Below are 19,964 nucleotides of genomic sequence, written 5' to 3' on the forward strand. Positions count from 1 at the left end.
CTTTTTTATATATATATATATATATATACTCTTGAAACCTCACAAGAGCATCTTCTCATCCCAACATTGAGTTAGAAAAGTCATCCCCAAACCCTCTTTTTCAGCCTAGTTTAAGCGAGGTGTTCTAATCAGAATGGGTCATGGCAGGAATTTGACAGAATAAATATCCCACTGGAAAGGGGGTGTCCTTGGGGGTCAGGCAGTTGGCCTCAGATATTGAAACAGGCTTCAACTTGGTTTTGCAGACGGGAACCACCCCACAGATGAGTTTCTATCACACTGGTGAAGTAGTGAGAAGATTTCCCTGTCCTACAAGATGATTTCATTAGAAACTAGTGGCCAAACACTGCTCTGTACATTTGTTTGCCAAGTTAATTAAGGGGTAATGCAATTCTCAAAAAAGACTCCCACTACCACCCCCACCCCCATCCCAACAAGAACACAATTTGATTTCAATTTTTTTGTTGAAGTTCTAGCCAAGTGTATAGACTTTCAGGTTCCAAATGCAAGTTATCTCTGAAATCACATCATCGTGGACAGCCTGCGGTGAGTGGGTAGAAATATTGAATCGTACAAAAACTATCTTACTACATCTCAGCAGCTAACCTGATCTCACTGAGTGAATCGCCTATCAAAAGGATATCACTGAAAGCTCATTGTGAAATGGCTGGTCCAAACCACTGTGCAACTGAGAGGAAGCATTCAATAACTTTAGAGCACATCACAATAGGAAACAACAGTAGAGAAACAAGAAATGTGCTTCGAAACACGAGCTGCAACAGCAGAATGTTCCTCTCGGTAGAACATCCAAGTTTACGTCACTCCAGTTCTTGGTGTTATTGGAAAGCACACACAATAAACCAGACTCTGTTCACACAGAAAGCAAACTGCCCCAAAAAGAGACATAGATCACCCAGCTCAGCAAAGCACCTCATCCCAAAGATATGAAATTGCAGCAGGAGTTACCAACTGTCCTTCGCCACAGGAACTGGCCAAGAACCTGGTTGATCAGCTCTTACCTTGATAAAGTGGCCTGTATGGTGCATCTCCCCAGAGCCAATTCCAGAGCAAATCTTGTACCAAACAATAGGCCTGAACCAACAAACACTTTACTACAATTGTGTTAAATGCCCCAAACCATTACATTTTAATGTCCTTCAAATAAAACTGATGCAGACGCATCAACTGCACGCTTATACACAATATAAATAAGGCCAATAAGGCCAATTTAAATTAGATTTTTATCCACAAATCAATGTTTGGGAAGTGGGGAAACGGGAGGGAGGCAGGAAAGAAAATTTGACACATATGTTGAAAATAGATACAGTCCTAACAAACTCTTAACTTGTTTTTAAAGAACAGTTCCCTTAATAATAATCCTTGCATTTGATATAGCGCCTTATCACGTCTTCGAGACGTCTCAAAGTGCTCACAGAATATCCTGTAAAGTGCATTGACTGTATATTTTGTGAGTGAATCGCGACAGCCGATTGCACAAACAGTCGTGGATTTTGAGTGACCTCAATTTTTGGAAGGGATTATTATCCCGGAAAGCGACCCACCAATCGACTAACGACCAGGTTCCTACTTACTGCTCAGTCAACAGAGGCGTGTGGAATAAGGAAACTTGCCTAAAGTTTCCCTCTGCCCGGGAATCAAACCCAGGTCCTCTCGCTTGCCAGGCAAGCACTCCAACCACTAATGCGATGTGTGCACATTCCCTGAACCTGCCGTGTAATGTGATGTGCACCTATACCCAGAACATGCTCACCTGTGCAAAGAAAATTACAACAACAAGTTACATTTACACAGCGCCTTTCACGTCAGGAGGACGTCCCGAGTACCTGGACAGTCAGGGATTTGGACCCGAGCTGGGGGTTGGGATCAGGAAGGGTGGAGGGCAGGGAGGGTGGGGGTAGGATGGTGACCGAAGGCGCGGTCGAAGAGGAGGGTCTTGAGATGGGCCTTCAAAGAGTATTCAACTATTTCACCAGTCGTATATAAACACGGTGAAGCTTTTTTTTAGTTTTCCATGCTGAGTTTTCAATTAACTGGAGCTAGGGCTGTTCACACTCACTATGATGTACAGTACTTACAGTACAGTACGCTGCCACACTCAATTTGTAGAGGTCTTTGATTGTACTGATCTGCTGACAGATAAAGTGAGCAGCATCTGTTGAAGCCTCTTAAGACTCCAGTGAGAGCATCATATCCGAAAGCGTATTTAACAGACCGCTACCCAAACCATATTGTATTGTGCCTCATGGTCACTGATAATGTAACTCACAGTATTATTAACTGATTCAAAGGATCACTGTGACGCAACGGGAATGATAGGATTTGACGTACGTCAGAAAATGCTCCTTAAAATCTCACAATATTAGATTACGTTTGACAGTTAATGTGCAAACTGTCAAAATCACTCAATTTTGTGTGCAAGTTTAAATTATTGTGATACGCTTGAAAGCAAAAATCACTTGAACCAATCAGGAACTTCAGCATCAATACGGTTTGTACTTAATGGAAATCTCCAACTTAAACTAGTTTGAGTAATGAATGGGTTTAAGCCAGGTGACGTATAGAGACACAATGACAGGCAATAGTTATATAACTCTCCAAGTTACATAGGTAGAAGCTGAAAAGAAGAATACCCCCATTCAAGGACCGAAAGTGTGGGCGTTTTATTGTGATGGTTCCGAGCTCTGGAGGAATCTCAGAGTAAGAGCACAGCCATAAGGAGTTCCCTTTTGCATTTTCTAAGGTTGTGAAAATGATGAAGGATGGAAGCCATTATTAGTCTTTATTATAATGTGGAGGTAAAGCAATAATCTTTATGTGGTTGTAAAGAAATACCGAGTTGATTGAGAGCAGACTTGTTTTAATCTCAACGTAGAAACACAATACAGCAACACAGTGTTTCAAACAGATTCAGTCTCAATTTTAAACACGGTAAATATTGTCCAGAAAGTAGCTGAGTTGAACAAGACTTTTTTAGCACCAAAATTAAGACAGAGGTAAAGTTTCTTTTCGCCTATTAATAAAAAATACTAACACTGTACTTTCAAACAGAATCAATACCTCTACTCATGGGGATTCAAGAGAGAACATTTAGCAACTCATAACAAATAAACATTATTTTCTCCAGTGTATTGGCTAATTTAGATACAGAGGACACAAGAGTGAGTTTATGGAGCCTGGTACGAATTACCATGGTTGGCCCATGTCAATGCAGTTTCTCAGTGGTGTCAGACCCAGCTTAATGAGGCTAATACTCAAACTCAATTACCCATTTGCAAGCTCCTCACCAATATTCAGATCTCAACAGATTTCTGCTGAGAAAAGGGATTGGGTGGTTGAGTGTGGGCTGGTGACTGAGGCTCAGTGTGTACACTGCCAGTCAACGCTCCAGAGAGAAAGGCTTTCTATCTCCAAACAGTTTGCTTTCCTCTTGAAGTTACTTTCTCAACATCTTTAAACTCCCTCCCTATAGGATATTTCACTCAAAAACAGGCTGACTGGTTTATTTCAATAAAATAATACTCATGTCAACCCTCTGCAATAAAAGTGGAAAAAAGAAGTGCACCATTTATATTGAGGTAGTTACTTGGACCTCATCCAGCACCATTTCAAATGAGTTACATTTTGCATTCTCTAAAACCACACTGTAAAACCCTTTCAAACCTCTTGGCAATTTCCCTGACAAATAATGTGATACAGATGACTGCTGATAAATCTCAATGAGTTCTCAACAAGACTGCACTTTCTACACCTGTGTGGCTTACGATTCTCAAGTATAAGATTAGGCAATGGAAATGCAAAAGTACGCTTCCTATCTCGATCATTGAAAGGAAGGAACCCTGAAGGATAGCTCAGAAGAGTCTCAATCTGGGATAATTTTTATTGGTATGGCTAGCCTGCCCAAGCTGATATAAAGGGGGATGTCCTTGTATCTTCTGTATGAATTGCTGTTGCGTTGGAGCCCTCTTCTCAGTAGTTCCAGAATGTCCATTCCGGTCACTTTTTCAGTCTTTTTCTTTTTCTTCCCGTTAGGCTTCTTGCTAAGGGGATCATCGTTGCTTTCATCACATTTTTTCTTGGTCTTTGAAACACCTTTGGGTCGGTGGTCTGATGTCTCCAGCGGTGGTGACGTTATAGGCATGTCGTTGCTCAAAGATGTTTGAAACTTCTCAATGACCTTTTTTCTTGATGCCAATGTGGGCAGTTTTGCTATTCTGTCTGTAAGTTTAGGTGCTGGGTTTGGCTGTGTTGTTAGTGGAGCTAGTGTGATGGTGTTGGCTGTAAACAGCATCTTTCTTGGGCTGGAGGGATGGATAGCATCTGGCGATCGAATGGGATTTACTTTTTGCTTTCTAGGTCTTCCTGCTGCGGTGACAGACTGTGTTGTGGTCCCTAGTGAATGCCTAGTTCGTTTTTTATCAGACTTCATTTCAGTTTTGGATTGTGTATTATTTCCTCTGTTTCCAGTTTTTGCTGCACTTTGAACCCGTAAAGTGGTCGTGCCATCAGCTTTGAGCTTTCCTTGCGATGGTGCTGGGGCTTGGTTTCCAGGATTCGTTTTACTTTTAGTCCAAACTCGGGTCTTTGCTGGTGTCCCGGGAGATCCCGGTTTTACCTTCGTTCCAGAGAAGCGCAGATGTGATTTAGCTGTGGGTCCCATTTTTACCGTGGTCACTTTAGGAAGCTTTGTTAATGTTGGAGGTAAGACTGATTCAAAAATCACTGTAGGTGTTGGGGTTACAGCTGTAGTGGGATTTTGCTCAACAGTTTTATCTTTCTTAGCTGATGTGTATTTTTTATTTAAAACATTAGCAGAAATCCTATTCATTTTTTGCTTATCTGTAGGCCGCACTTTGTTTTTAAGGACTCCTATGGTTTTGGGAGCTGTTTGTATGGTTGTCAGAGAACCTTTTCTGTGAAGCTGAAATCCTGTGACGTTAAAAAGACTTTGAATGGACGGTCTCCTTGTGGGCATCGATCCTTGCCTTGATGTTCCATTGCGTTTGCCATAAAAACCTCTCCTGCCTTTAGATTGCACTGCAACATGGACTGTGGTGTGTTGTGTGAATGGGTGTGTGGTGGAGTGAGTGGTGCTTCTCGTGACTGGAGTTCGCAGTTTCTTCAGGTCAGAGATTTCTTGTGCCAGGAGAGCAAAACCATCAATAAGAATCTCCAGCCTGATCTGCAAAGCGGCCAATTTATCATTCACATCAACGTATTTCCATTGCAGGTTTGAAATCTGCTTCTTGTCTGTGGATGCGATCAGCATTTGTGTCAGATTTTTCAGCTGTGAGCTGAAATTATCTTGTTTATCTCGTAAAAGCTTAAAGTTGTCTTTAAGGTCCAGTCGGTCGCCCTCTAACATAGTCAGCCTTTTGTTGAATCTAACTAGGGAGTTTTTCATTAACTGCTGGAAGTTATATGTATTGCGTTTTAAGGATGTTTTGATAACAGTTGTTCCTCTGGTAGTTAATGAAAGAGCGGTTACGCTGGAAGTATTGAAGAATTTCCCAACATCAGTGGTGTTACTGATAACGTCATTGGGGTACAGTTCACCAGCACCACTGTATTCCACAGTCTCGGTGCCATTGCTGCTTAGCTCCTCTGAGCTATTCTGTGTAAGGTTCTGACAGTCGATTGGGATCAACTCCTCAGTCTGCACCTTTATGGGGAGAATCCAGTCTTTGCAGAACTCCGTCAAGTTTCTTTGTAAAGGGTTTAAAGGGGTTGGTCAGCAAACAGCAAAGCATTGTTTCTTTCGAGACGTATTTAAGACTGGCCCCCTGAGGCGGACGGAAGCCTTTTGGTTAGTTTAAGTTGGTTTCATTTGAGATGAGTTTCTTTGAGCCACGTGGACAAAAACTGCCAGTGAAACCTCTATTGTTAACAACAATAGATATATTTCAGCCAGTTTCTTTTGTAACTTGTGTCAGTGTGGAAAGGCTTCACAAGACAACCCCACAGCTCTTGCAAGCCTTGACCAACAAATAGCCAACATGTAGACCCAACAGCTGGACTAGTTAGTGCAGGTGTTAGTGGCAGCCGAAGCAAAGCTCAAGGACATGATTAGGAAGCGGTTACAGCAAAGGTTCTGGACTACTAGGCATGAAAGTCCAATCATCATTTTTTATACAGATATTATCTCATATTCCATCTCACTTATCCAAATGTCTATTCAGCACCAAACCTACCCACTGTGTACTGCAGTCAAAATGTGTGGTATTAAAGCCATTGTAGGGCTACGGAAGCAATTAATTATCATGTAAGAGCAACAATGGCTTGTTTGAGTAGTAATCAGCAATATTCAAAGCCTCATTTAACTACTGGGGTAGGAGACAGGTCTGACAGAATTCATTCGCTTACAAACACTGAAGTTGCTAACATTGCAAAATTATTATCTCTTAAAATGTATTAACCTGAAGCAAAGAAGCTAAAAAAAATACAGTCAAAAGGGGCAGAATTAAGGACTCGATTCCAGATTCACTCACATATAAATTAATGTACAACGTATTTCACAGCATCCATTAATTGGAGTATTGCTCACCATGTCTGATAAAGTTATTGAATTCTACACAATGATTTAACTAAATTAGGTTCCATACCCCACTGCAAACATTGTGCAACACACTATTTGTTTTCCTTCATTCAACAATGAAACTGGCTGCCGCGTTTCACCCACAAACTATACAGCTAATTCACTTTACAATATATCCTGTGAAGGGCTTTGAGACGTTTTGAAGATGTGATAAGGCGCTTTATCAAATGCAAGGATTATATATATATATTATTTAACAAATCTCCAAATTAAAATACACCGTTGGAAAGATGCACTAGAGATGCACTTCACACCCAAATTACTCGATGTTTTAAGCAGATTTACATTTTTTAAAAACAACATTTTCAACCGATAATACACTTGACTGAAAGTATCTTGAACAAATGGATTTAAATTACCTCAGAAATAAAAAAAGGGGAGAAAAAAANCACACTTTTATACAAAGAAACTGAACTCGGGGAAGCTTTTCGACTCGTGTGGCTGACCTGAGAGCCTCACCTCCAGGTCATGATTGTTTTTTCTATGTTAACTAACTTTGGGTAAAGCTGCTAATGTCATAGCTTAGTGTCGGGGCATTTTCTATTCCTTAATGTTGTGACAGTTATTATGTTCTGGGCAGTCTAAGTTAGGTATAGGGTTTAAGGACCAATAAAACACTTAAGAGTTTTCTATACAGTGCTTCTCAAGTCTCTGTAAAGATCAAGAAGGGAGGGAGGAAACATGAGCAGGTTATTGTTGAAGTCAGGTAGTGCAAAGGACGGTGATGAATGCATCTCTTTGTTACACAATAAGGCATCGGGATTACCTGTTGTCGTGTTTATATTCTCATCAGTGGAGCTTCACTCAGAGGGAACTTGCACAATACAGAGAAAGGACTGATACACAGGCTGCCGAGTAACTTTGTCATAACACAGTTGTTGTATAAAATCAGGGGTGAAACCGTGGCACTGCACAATAAGAACCGAACAGCCAGCCTTCCCACTGCATCCCTGCGCTCACATGCAAAGGGTAATAGAAAGCTTGTGTGGCCATGACTCGCTTCCCTAGAGCTTTATTGCAATATTCGGATGTGCTCAGCACAGGCACCACCACCAACAACAACAACAAATGACATTTACAAAGTGCTTTCACATCAAGTGGATGTCCCAAGCTGCTGGACAGTCAGGGATTTGGACCTGAGCTGTGGGTTGGGATCAGGAGGGGTGGAGATCAGGGAGGGTAGGGTTAGGAGGGTGACCAAAGACAAAGTCAAATAGAAAGATCTTGAGATGGGCTTTAAAGGAGGCAAAGGGACAGTGGGATGGAGTTCTAAAGGGTGGGGGCAGAGAGGCTTAAGGCCTGATTGCCGATGGTGGAGCTTTGCGGTAGCCAGCGCTCCAGCTCTCACATCTAACCACTGCTCTTTACGAAAGAAGACCAAACAAATCAGTGATTACTGCAGATAGAATCAAGCTCCAAACTCCACAGACAGACAGACCCACTCTCACGCATGAGCTGAACTTTGAAATAGTATCACTTTGCACATGCTGGCAAGGAAGAAAATCCTTTCAAATCAAATGCTTCAGAAGCAATATCCAAATAACTATTTACATTCATGAAAATTCTCCCCCATTAAATGCTGCTGTCTTGAGCCCAGGCCAGCGACTCACATTTGCCTTTCAACCAAGTCTTTCAGACCCGCACAGGAGAAGCAAACAGCAAGACTGCTTCGCCTGACCACAGCTGAATGACAACTTTCTGATACGGGTTAGACACTAATTGCAAGTGGATGGAAGAGTGGTGGTGGGTGGTGGGGGTGAGTGGGCATGAATAATAATCCTTGCATTTGATATATATCTTATCACATCGTTGAGACGTTTCAAAAGCATTTCACAGAATATACTGTGAAGTGAACTGACCGTATTATTTGTGGGCGAAACGAGGCAGTGTACAACAGTGTCCAACAAACAGTCGTTGACTGAATGACCATATATTTTTATTGGAGGGATTATTACCTCCTGGAAAAGCGATCCGCCAATCGACTAACAACCGGGTTCCTACTTACTGCTAGGTAAACAGAGGCGGGTGGAGTAAGGGTGGATGAAACAAGGAGGAGGGGGGAAAATCCTTTTACTACAAAGAAATCAAACTTTGGATGTCTAAAGTCAGAGCTGAAGAAGCAATGTTAGATGATACTTTGTGCAAAACAAAGCCTTCCAGATCCGAACTAACTTCAGACTGAATCTCAACACATCTGGGTTTTGCTGCGTCAAAGTTTCCAAATAAAAGATGTGGGACAAATGCCACTGCCAGGCAGAGCCTACAGTACAGTTATGAAGACGTGAAAGATTCCAAGCCCACCACAAGCATCTTAAGAACTACTGCCCCAAACTAGCGGAGCACTCCCGCAACCAAAGCATCACACAGCCTTTCCACAAAGCCCAACGAGTGCGGGGATTTTTTTCAGAAGCTGAAAGGCCTTGAGTATCTTAATCAACTACAATATCCAGCGTTCAGCTGTTTGCTGCAACCCAGACACCCCCTCCCCCTGCCCCCAAATTGGCAAAGAAAATATGGTTCAGAACTGAGACATTACCCCTTTTTGGCCAAAATGTTGTTTTCCTCCCTCAAAGAAACTTATAAGTTCTATGAACTTATTCAAATTATGAAACAATGACATTAGTAAATATTGATGCATTTAAATGTCTAAACCTCCAACAGATCTCCAACCGGTCCACTGTCGCTAGGTGATATCTCGCGCATTCTCAATAAAGACAAGAGAAAAGATCGATATTTACCACAGTTTAAACATTATTAAAGTTTATATTTTTATTTCGAGATGCACTGTCATGCCTCTGGCTTCATTTTCAATTTGACTCAATAACACCACAGTCCTATCGCTCTTTCCTCTTGTCGATGATGTGTGAGAGCCCCATCTAGTGACCCACCTCCACCCACTTCGAGACCTCGTATCCAACTACTGGATAACAGATAACTTCTCTATTGTTAACCTGTATGGCAGTGAATGGGGAATATACCAACCATTATTATTGTGATTCAAATTATTCCAGGATATTCTATCCTTCCAGCCTCTGCTCCCGGCAGTCCATTTATTATACGGTTATTTATTTTAGTAACTCGCTTTATTTAAACTTTAGCTTCTACTTCAACTGGACGCAAAGTATGCAGAAGATCCTCATCACCTTCCAAGATGGATACTTATAGAATCACAGAATTGTACAGCACAGAAAGAGGCCATTTGAGCCATCTTTCCTGTGCTGGATCTTTGAAATTATTCCCACTCCCTACTCTTTAATAATAATATTACTGCACTGCTACAATACACCACAACAGGGAGAATGTTGTTGGCCAACATTAGTGGCCATCATACATACATTTCTAAGTGTGAGTCGACATAATAATTTCAGGGACATTTCCAAGCAATCTGCACTATGTTTGAATTTTGAATGCCAGACAATAATGATATCCTCTTGCCAAAAGAGTTGCCCTGAATAGTCGTGAAGATCTTCGCAGACAGGAAACTCCATGAAAATAATTAAGTGAACAACACGTGATTTACCGGCTACGTTAATCCACACCCAATACCAGGGGCGGAAATGAGGATTTTGCTTTAAAGTCCAATCATTAATCATAAAGTTGTTTGAAAGTTCTCAAAGTATCAAGGCAAAAATTCAGAGTAACTTTCCAAAGTAGCTTTAGATGAGCTATGATGCACGAGACCCATTTTCTGCACAAGATTGTAATCATTACCATTCTAATTATTCTCCTGCCTGGTTTAAACTACAGCCAATGATATACTTTCATTTCCCTGTGTAAATGATATAGTCACTTTCTGATAATATTGCTATATTCATGCACTGTCCCTGCATGCTTAGGGCATTGTATGAAGTTTTGGATAAAAAAACTAAATAGAAATTATCTGCTTTCAACAGAGATCGAAGGTGTCATGTCCCCAGGTCTGCTTGGCTGAATTTCAACATAGTGTTGCTTTTGTTTGGTGGGTAAATACAGGTTGCAGAAATGAATTAATGGATCTGGACATTTTACAATTAAAGAACATTATTTCCAAAGAAAACGCCACATTAATACTGATCAATCAATTTCCAGGCCAATTGTGTTTGCCCTTTGGCGTTTATGCACCTGCATTTGGCAGAATCATTTGACTTCAACCTGAAGGGTGTTTTATCCCCGATGTACATGGGTTGACATATTGAGGCTCTAATAGGTGAAGTGGCCGAGGACTGGGGAAGTTGTCCCATTGAGTTGTACAACAGATACTGGTTTGGTTTGCAAATTTAAACGTCTACATTGTTGCTTTTTAAATCAAATGACCAAAGTCAATGTCCAACCAGCTTCTAAATGCCAACAGCAGATGCGTTCATTATTCAAAGTAGGCGGTTGAAAACGTGGGCTTTTTATCATCAATGTTATGCTGCTTTTCCTATTAATGGCCTGTTCCATTGATGGAAGTCGTTCCATCAATGACACCCATGCCCTCTAGAGTGTTAGCTTGTAGGACGCCCAGGTCATTGACGAGATGGAGCAGCAGAAGTTTGGCAATGAGACACAAGCTTCACGTTTTGATTTGAATCATTTTGAATATTGGGTTTAATGAGTCATCTGCCACGGCAACACAAGAAGCTTACTGTTAGACTGGTCACGCAAAATGAAGCAGACTTGGTCAAATTGAACTTCCTCACTGGGACACTACACCAATTGGGTGAGGATAGATTTCCTGGATGATTGACTGTGTTTTGGTTTGACATGCTACCAGTTTTATCCTTTCACAGTGAATCCATACAACATTCGGCAACAGATCCGAATGCAAAGATACTCGACTGAAATATGAATTCAGCTGGTGCAGATAAACTGAAGATGACAAACTGGTGAAGAGGCAGTTTATCTGATTGATCCGCTGATTGGGGAGGGAATGGCACCACTCTGAAAGCAGCGACACTTACTACATGAAATGAGTAGGTTTCGGAGCTAAACTCCACACGGGAAATACTCATTTCATTCATTTAGGAAAACACTGCATAGAAAACTAACCACTGTAATAAAAGAACGAGGAGAGACTGAGTGACTGTACCTTTCGCAGTTTCTTCCCCCATATCCGCTGTGGCAATTATCACACGTTGGGCGTCCATCAGAATCCAAGAAACATGTCGGGGAAAATCTGGATAAAAAGAAAACATTTGTTATTTCATCCCAAAGAAACTGATTTAAAAATCTACAATCAACTGTCCAAACGTAAGGTATAACCGCATCATAGCTCTCCACTATGAAGCACTGTACATTTGGAAGCAGAGAAATTAGCAGCACAGGGGAAGCCATTTGGCTCATTGTGTCTGTTCTCGCTGTCTCAAGAGCCAACAGTTTAAGCCCATTCTCCTGCTTTTCCCCAGAATCTCTTGCAGAACCATAGATCCCTCTGGGCTTCTGCTCACAGTGAAGGGGATGTGTCTGTATATCTCAATAATCAGCCAGATAGACTAGTTCCCTATTGAATTAATGATCAAAAAAAAAAGTTCAATACTCGTTTAAGCACCAAGTAAAGCTAGTTGTCAAGTACAAATGAGATGAGAAGCAATCCAGTGAACAGCAGGAGGCTTTCACATTGCAGCTGAAGGTTGAGAAAGTTGCAGTGAAGCTTTCGAGGGCATCAGACTCTCAGTATTTCCCACTATTTGGACATTACTAAAAATAATAATAATTTGGTCACTCAATCCACGACTGTGTGTGTGACGCTGCTGTGCACAATTGGCTGCCACGTTTCACCCACAAAATATTCAGTCAATTCACTTTACAGTGTATCCTGTGCAGCGCTTTGAGACGTCTCGAAGATGTGATAAGGCGCTGTATCAAATGCAAGGATTATTATTATTATTCATCTAGAAGTTGAATGAATGCGGAATATTACAACCAAAAAGAAGTGCAGGATGGGTTCTGATCGGGGGATACTTACTGGTTTGAGGCTGTGGTCCCTGGACAAGGACAGACTTGGCAGTCGGAATGTGTTCGACCTTTGGCATCTCCGTAGAAGCCTGGCCGACAGCGCTCGCAGTGTTTGCCCTCGGTGTTGTCTTGGCAGCTCTTCAGCCACACAACAAAAATAATGGACATCAGTTTAACAAGCTTGTAATCGAATAAACAGCACACCAACAGGCATTTATATAGCATCCCTCACACACAGCACATCAATAGGCGAAGCTAAAAAGTACTAAACAGATAGAAAATTTATAAAGATATTTTTAAGCAGCTGCACAGATTTGCTTTGGTTATGTGTGCGGTTAGTTAACGTTCATTGTGCCCCAGTATTAAGTCTTCTCCTTATTTTTGTTGTGTCCAAAGTTGTGCACAAGGCTCTTCTTCGTGAATGCAGAAATGGTTTTTGAACATTGAATAAAATCCTGTGCGAGTTGAGAGGACAGCAATTGTATTTTGGATTAAATCCTAAAAAATTGCTAATAGTATTGAGCTCTCGCCTTCTTTACGTTCCAGCAACTTCCAATTTAGTTTAATTTCTCTATTATTGTGTCTTTTTTTATAAAAAGATGTTTTGCTCCTGGTTATCCAGGTGTGTATTTATTTATATCACCCAAATCTCTTTCCCCTCCCCGCCCCATTCCAATAAACTCATTTGATGTTGTGGGTGGAACCACATTGGTTGGCATGTTTGCTTCAGTTAAACCTCCACCTCTAATCCTTTGCTGAAAGTGGCCACAGTGATGTATGTACGAGTGTTGGCAGTCTATCCCACCATGGGGAGCAGTGCTGGGGCAAATCCTTTCCTATCCCAAATTCCTCGGCTATTGGCAGCTCATCAAGTGGTTTTTAAGGTGTCGAGATGCCAAATTCATAAGCCAACTTATCTTGTAACAAGTCAGTCAACATCCATCAGACGTGCAATTGTGTGCGGGTGTGTGAGCGCATGCGAATTGAGATAAGCTAACTGACACTTGAAAAGCATCTATATTATAGGAGGCGCTTAGAAACATCTTGCAGACCAGATGAAATGGGATTAAATACATCTTTCTAAGCTTGTAATTATTCAAAGTTTGACGAGGGTGTAAAGTAATTCTGCTGGATGAGTGGCTTATTTATGCGTTAGCTATTCAGTTAGACGAGCTGTGAAGAAGTGGCATTGGTATTTAGAGCTGTGAGTGCATTTACGGAGCTGTCCATACCCGACACTTCCCAGTATCTTCATCACACTCATTGGAGTGGCCAAAACAGTTACAGGGTTCACACGTTCCCAAATAAAGTCCTCCTGCAGTTCGGGTGTAGCCAGATGCACAATTCTGTCGGCAGAGAAAAACAGCTTAAAAGTTCAGCTCAACAATACAATTTAAAAACAAAACAAAATGCAACTTTGAAACATACATTCAAAAAGAACCAGAATAAAAACTATTTCTTAAATTTGGTGATTTTTTTTATATAAAGGGGAGATTTTTATAATTGTGTTTGCTTGATACAGTTGGTAGCAAGTTGTGAGCTCCAGCCCTGTGTCAGGCATCTCCAACAATACAGTGTCCAGGTGGAGATACCGTCCTTCGGGTGAAATGTTTCGGCTCAGCTCAAGGCCATCCTTGAGACCTTGCACAAATGACCTTCACATTTCATAGAATTTTAAAGCAGAGAGTGAGGCCATTTGGCCCATCGAGCCTGTGCCAGCTCTTTCAAAGAGCTACTCAATCAGTCCGACTCCCCCACTCTTACCCCATAACCCTGCACATTTGCATACAAGAATTTGCATCCAAAAACAGTTTTGACAGTAATTATTTTGAAGCTCTTCAAGATGTTTTGATGTAAATGGTGGCACTAAAAATGCACATTCTTATGTGAAGCACACAGTGCGTCTAGTTGTTCTGTATGAGAAAGGTCTTCTTTGATAGGCAGATTTTGGAATGCCAGAGAATTGTTGGACTGATATGCTTGCAATTCTGCTTCCCAGCTTTGCATGTTAATATTTCTAATGGCAGTGACTATACAGCTGATCTGTTACCTGGCAGGATGGTCCTCTGTAACCCTGTGGGCAGATACACTCCTCCACCTCCACTGCTTGCTCCTGTCCAGTATAATGTGGGACAGCAATATCCATACGGATCTTGGAAATTCTGCAATTAACCAGCTGTAAATTAATCTCCCAGTGCAATGATTATCTTAAGAATATAAGAACATAAGAATTGCGAGATGAAAGAAGACCAATGTCCGTCCAGTTCACCTTCCTCCACCTTGGCAATCACATGCACACATCATGTTCTAAACTATATAGTGTATCCCAAGATATTATCTACTAAAACAAGTATAAGCCATCTTATTCCTAAAGTAATTCAAGATTGAGTTTGTTGTCATCCATCCCTGGAATGAGCAATCCCGCAAACACAAGCTCTCAATCAGTACCTGGTTTCCAACATCTTCTCAGCAAAAGTTGCTCGAATCATCAGGAGGTCAATTTGAGCCAAAGCCATCAGTAGGTGCTCCCGTGAACAAGGCTGACCATTTGTCCGTCGCCAACCCGACTGAAAAACAAGCAAGATTTTCCTGAAGGTCTATTGGGAATAAAAGCAGTCCTCCATAATTCCTTACTAGAGATTTGGAAAAGTATTATCATAGAATCGTCCAACCCAGCAACTGTTTCAGCACCTGCTAGGATAGGGAGAAACACAATGATCACCTACTTCTCTGAGCGGGACGGTGAATGTTGTCGGGACACCAGGTTTGGGCCTGCTGGTCGAATAGTACTCAAGGAAGATGTTGTTGCCTTGTAGAACAACATCTGGCCGGTCAATAATTGGGGGACTCCCAGGAGACACACGATGCAGAATAATGTAGCGCAGTTCCCCTCCGTAGGACGTGACCTGGAAATTGCACATGGATTGGTAAACAAAGGGGTTCAGAACAAAACCAACGGCCTGGGAACATGTTCTGTGATAAGCATCAAATACAATCCCAAACCAAACAGTCTGGATCAGCCACAAGGTCACTAAACGTCTCAATACGTGGAGATATTCGGGAAGCTAATCAAACATCTGCATTCTCACATCATCCGGTCACAAAATTACTTCAAATGGAAAACAAGTTGCACTGGATTTGAACAGAAGTGTATATTAACGATGTAAATAAAAGTCTTATCTTTACTGAGCGTTCAAACCCAGTTTGGATTGTTTCCTTGTAAAACATTCAAGCTTCACTCTCACCTTTGTTGTTATGGCAGAAGCCCTCAATTACATTTACAACTATACAGCAAAAAATACATTAATTTTAATAATAATCCTTGTATTTGAGATAGCGCCTTATCACATCGTTAAGATGTCTCAAAGCGATTCACAGAATATACTGTAAAGTGGAGCAACTGTATACTTTGTGGGTGAAACACGGCAGCCAATTACGCACAGCGGCGTCCCACAAACCTTAGAGGATTGAGGGCCAAATTTTTTTTTTAAGGGATTATTACCCCCGGAAAACAATCCACCAATCGACTAACAACCGGGTTACTACTTACTGCTGGATAAACAAAGGAGTCAGGAAACTTGCTAAGGTTTCGCCCTGTGTGGGAATCGAACCTGGGTGCTCTCGCTCGCGAGGTGAGCGTGCTAACCACTGAACTGCAGGACTCATCTTTTATTCTCTATAATCAAGTAACAGTAGATGACCCCAAGCTTGGACACAATTACCTTATCCCCTTTAAACCGATCTGGCAGCACCCAGTAGAGGACATCCTGAGGGATGGCATCGAAGCCTCCAAAAGCCAACTCGTTCAGTCCGCTGATCCGAATCCCTTCTGCCAGCAGCAGTGTATTGGCCATGTTTGTCAGCCTGTATAAAGTATGATCACGCTCAAAACCAGCCTGGACCTTTGAAGGAAAGAAGCAACAGAATGAAACACTGACACCATCTGAAATGAAGCCCAATGAAACATTTATTTCTCCTTATTAAACACAAATTCTCCTTATTGTTGGCCACGGATAAGCTTGCTCGTAACATTGGTTAATTTCAGCATTTTCTACCAGTCCCATGACAATTTTCCTCAATAAACTGATTCACCCCCAAAACAACTTTCACCTCCGAGCCAGAGAGCAATGCTTTATTGTAATCGCCATCTCTCAGATCGCTTCCTCACTTTCCCATCACATAGGGATCCGCAGAGGCGACTTGTGACCCTCAGACATGAATCAGACGGTGCAGACTTCGTGAAGTTGAGGACACATGAGCTGCCAGCCCTCAGATTATTCCTTGAAGCCCCATTTCTGACAGCATAACAAGCAGCTTTTTGTCATTCGATGGGTTTCGAGTCAATTTCCCTCCTACTAACCACCAACAAGAAAATTTCAATGTTTAGAAGGATTTTTTTGCAAAGGGTGGTTGGGATGTGCAACTTCTTTCCAGGTGCAGGGGGCAAGTTAGAATCCATGTTAGTTTTCAAGAGGCAACGAGGTATATGACCTGCTTCTGTGCTGTAAATTTCTATGGTTCTATGAGGATTTTGCCTATGTTGAGGGAGAGGTATTGGCAGAGGCGGACAATGTTGCAGAGATGGAAGAATGTGGACTTTGCCAGAGCCTGGGTGAAAGGCTTGAAGGAGAGTTGGAGGGGCTGGGGAGGGGGCAAAACATTGAGGTTATTCACAGAGCAACTGAGGTGGGAAGTGCTAGTAGGAGCTGAGCAGCATAGCCTCAGCTTTGCTAACGTTGATAACAGAGTGAACACAGGAATAAGTCAGAGAGTACAATAGGAACAGATTAAATATATCAAAAACATTAGGTAGAAGATCATTTCAAACCATGAACTGAAAAACACAGGGACAGCTAATCCAAACTGTTGTACTATCAGATAGAGGCAATTAGGTTTAGTTAAAGCCAAGATTCCCCTTTGGTAGATCACACAGAGGAAAACAGCCACTCAGCAGTCCAGTGTGTTGCCAGGGTTCAAGTGGAATGAATAGATCTAAGGAGTAACATGAGATTCATTCAAGGAGCTTAATCTAATCTCTTTAATGTCTCAAGTGGTGATGCCAACAAGATGAGAGGTTGCTTGCATTGGCAAACATCCCGTCTTTATCTTCACAGAACACAAAAGAGCATCAGTGGAAGATTTCCTGGCCTTGGTTCAGGCTGGTAAAACATGTTTCCTGAGATAAATGGAAATCAAGCCATATTGTGGACAAAAGCACAGACAAATCACAGACAAGATAGGATTGCAAACAAAGCAAACTGGGTGATGTGCTGCCTGTGTGAGGTCAAAAGAAAAAGCTTGTCACACACTCCGGCTTTGAAGAAAGACATTATTTCCAGTTAACAAGAAAAAACGTAGGTTGACCAGTAACCAACAAGATTCCAATCTTTCCAATCATTAACTACCATCCCAAACCTTCTTCCTTTTGAGACCATAAGATCATAAGACGTCGGAGCAGAAGTAGGCCATTCAGCCCCTTGAGCCTGCCCCACCATTTAATAAGATCATGGCTGATTTTCTAACCTAATTCCATTTCCCTGCCCTATCCCCATATCCTTTAATCCCTCTATCCTTTAGAAATCTATCAAGGACTGAGCATCCACAGCCTCTGGGATAGAGAATTCCACAAAATCACTACCCTCTGAGTGAAGAAATGTTTCCTCAACTCAGTTCGAAAAGGCTGACCCTTAATCCTGAGACTGTGACCCCTAGTTTTAGATTCTCCAACCAGGGGAAACAGTCTCATGGCATCTACCCTGTCAAGACCCTTAAGAATCTTATATGTTTCTATAAGATCACCTCTAATTCTTCTATATTCTAGAGAATATAGGCCTAGTTTACTCAACCTCTCCATTGAAGGTCAACCCCTTCATCCCAGGAACCAACTTAGTGAATCTACGCTGCACTCCCTCTAAGGCGAGTGTGGGACGTCTTGGGACGTCCTCCTGACGTGAAAGGCGCTTTATAAATGGAATCTTGTTGTTGTTGTTGTTGTGTGTCCTTTCTTAAATAAGGAGACCAAAACTGCACACAATATTCTAGGTGCGGTCTCACCAAGACCTTATACAACTGCAGCAAGACTTTCCTACTCTTGTACTCTAATCCTTTTGCAACGATCGCCAACATGGCATTATCCTTCCTAGTTGCTTGCTGTACCTGCATACTAACTTTCTGTGACTGGTGTACAAGGACACCCAAATCCCTCTGAACACTAACATTGCCTCGTCTTTCCCCCTCTAGAAAATAATCCGCTTTTCTATTTTTACTACCTAGGTGAATAACTTCACACTTCCCCACGTTATACTCCATCTGCCACCTTCTTGCCCACTCACCTCACCTGTCTATTTCCCTTTGCATTCTTTGTGTGTCATCCTCACAGCTTACTCTCCCACCTATTTTCGTATCGTCCGCGAATTTAGTTATGTTAAGTTCTATTTCCTCATCTAAATCATTGATATAAACTGTAAATATTTGAGGCCCAAGCACTGATCCTTGTGGCACCCCACTAGTCACATCCTGCCAATCTGAGAAGGACCCGTTTATCCCTACTCTCTGTTTTCTTCCTGTTAGCGACTCTCCAATCCATGCTAATATATTACCTTTCATTCCATGGGCTCTAATCTTATCCAACAACCTATTATGTAGCACTTTGTTGAATGCCTTCTGGAAATCCAAATACACCACATCTGCTGGTTCCCCCTATCTAACCTGCTAGTTACATCCTCAAAAAAACTTTATAAGATTTGAGCTTACTCTCGCCTTCCTTCGGCTCCCCTCTCGACTCTCCACCCCCTCCTCGCTCCCTCCTTTCCCTCCCCTCACCCTGAGCATTTCCCCCCTGCTCGGGTCCTGACCCAACTGTACAGCGCCTTGGGACGTCCTCCTGACGTGAAAGGCGCTCTATAAATGGAATCTTGTTGTTGTTGATAAACATGATTGCCCTTTTGTAAAGCCATGTTGACTGCCTAATCATGTTATGATTTTCTAAGTACCCGACGACGACGTCCGTAATTAAGGACACTAGAATTTTCCCCACCACCGATGTCAGACTAACTGGTCTATAGTCCCCCATCTTCTCTCTCCCACCCTTCTTAAAGATCGGCGTTACATTTGTGATCTTCCAATCAATGGGAACCATTCCAGAATACAAGGAATTTTGGAAGATCAAAAACAAAGCATCCACTGTCCCTGCAGCCGCCTTATTCAACACCTTAGGATGCAGGTCATCAGGTCCAGGGGATTTATAGTTTTTTAATCCTATCAATTTCTCTAGTACTATTGCTTCACTGATGTTGATTCTTTAAGTTCCTCACTAACATTAGCCTCCAGCGTCCCCTCTATTTTTGGTAAGTTTTCAGTGTCCTCTAACTTGAAGACATAGACCATTCACCAGCGTGAATGGCATTGGGTCAACAACAACAACAAATTGCATTTA

General features: G+C 41.9%; 1 protein-coding gene across 1 annotated transcript in view; it reads right to left on the reverse strand.

Annotated features, from left to right (window-relative positions):
• The window catches only part of hspg2 (heparan sulfate proteoglycan 2), a 197,386-nt gene that overhangs the window by 78,602 nt on the left and 98,820 nt on the right, over positions 1–19,964 (reverse strand). The window contains exons 23-29 of the mRNA XM_042343774.1: positions 16,252–16,431; positions 15,256–15,435; positions 14,978–15,096; positions 14,580–14,691; positions 13,762–13,875; positions 12,540–12,667; positions 11,664–11,750 (exon numbers count right to left, since the gene is read on the reverse strand). Of these exons, the coding sequence (XP_042199708.1) occupies positions 11,664–11,750; positions 12,540–12,667; positions 13,762–13,875; positions 14,580–14,691; positions 14,978–15,096; positions 15,256–15,435; positions 16,252–16,431 (920 nt within the window). The remainder of the gene's footprint in view (positions 1–11,663; positions 11,751–12,539; positions 12,668–13,761; positions 13,876–14,579; positions 14,692–14,977; positions 15,097–15,255; positions 15,436–16,251; positions 16,432–19,964) is intronic.

The sequence above is a fragment of the Callorhinchus milii genome, unplaced genomic scaffold (genome assembly GCF_018977255.1).
Source record: "Callorhinchus milii isolate IMCB2004 unplaced genomic scaffold, IMCB_Cmil_1.0 Scaffold24, whole genome shotgun sequence".
Taxonomy (NCBI): Eukaryota; Metazoa; Chordata; class Chondrichthyes; order Chimaeriformes; family Callorhinchidae; genus Callorhinchus; species Callorhinchus milii.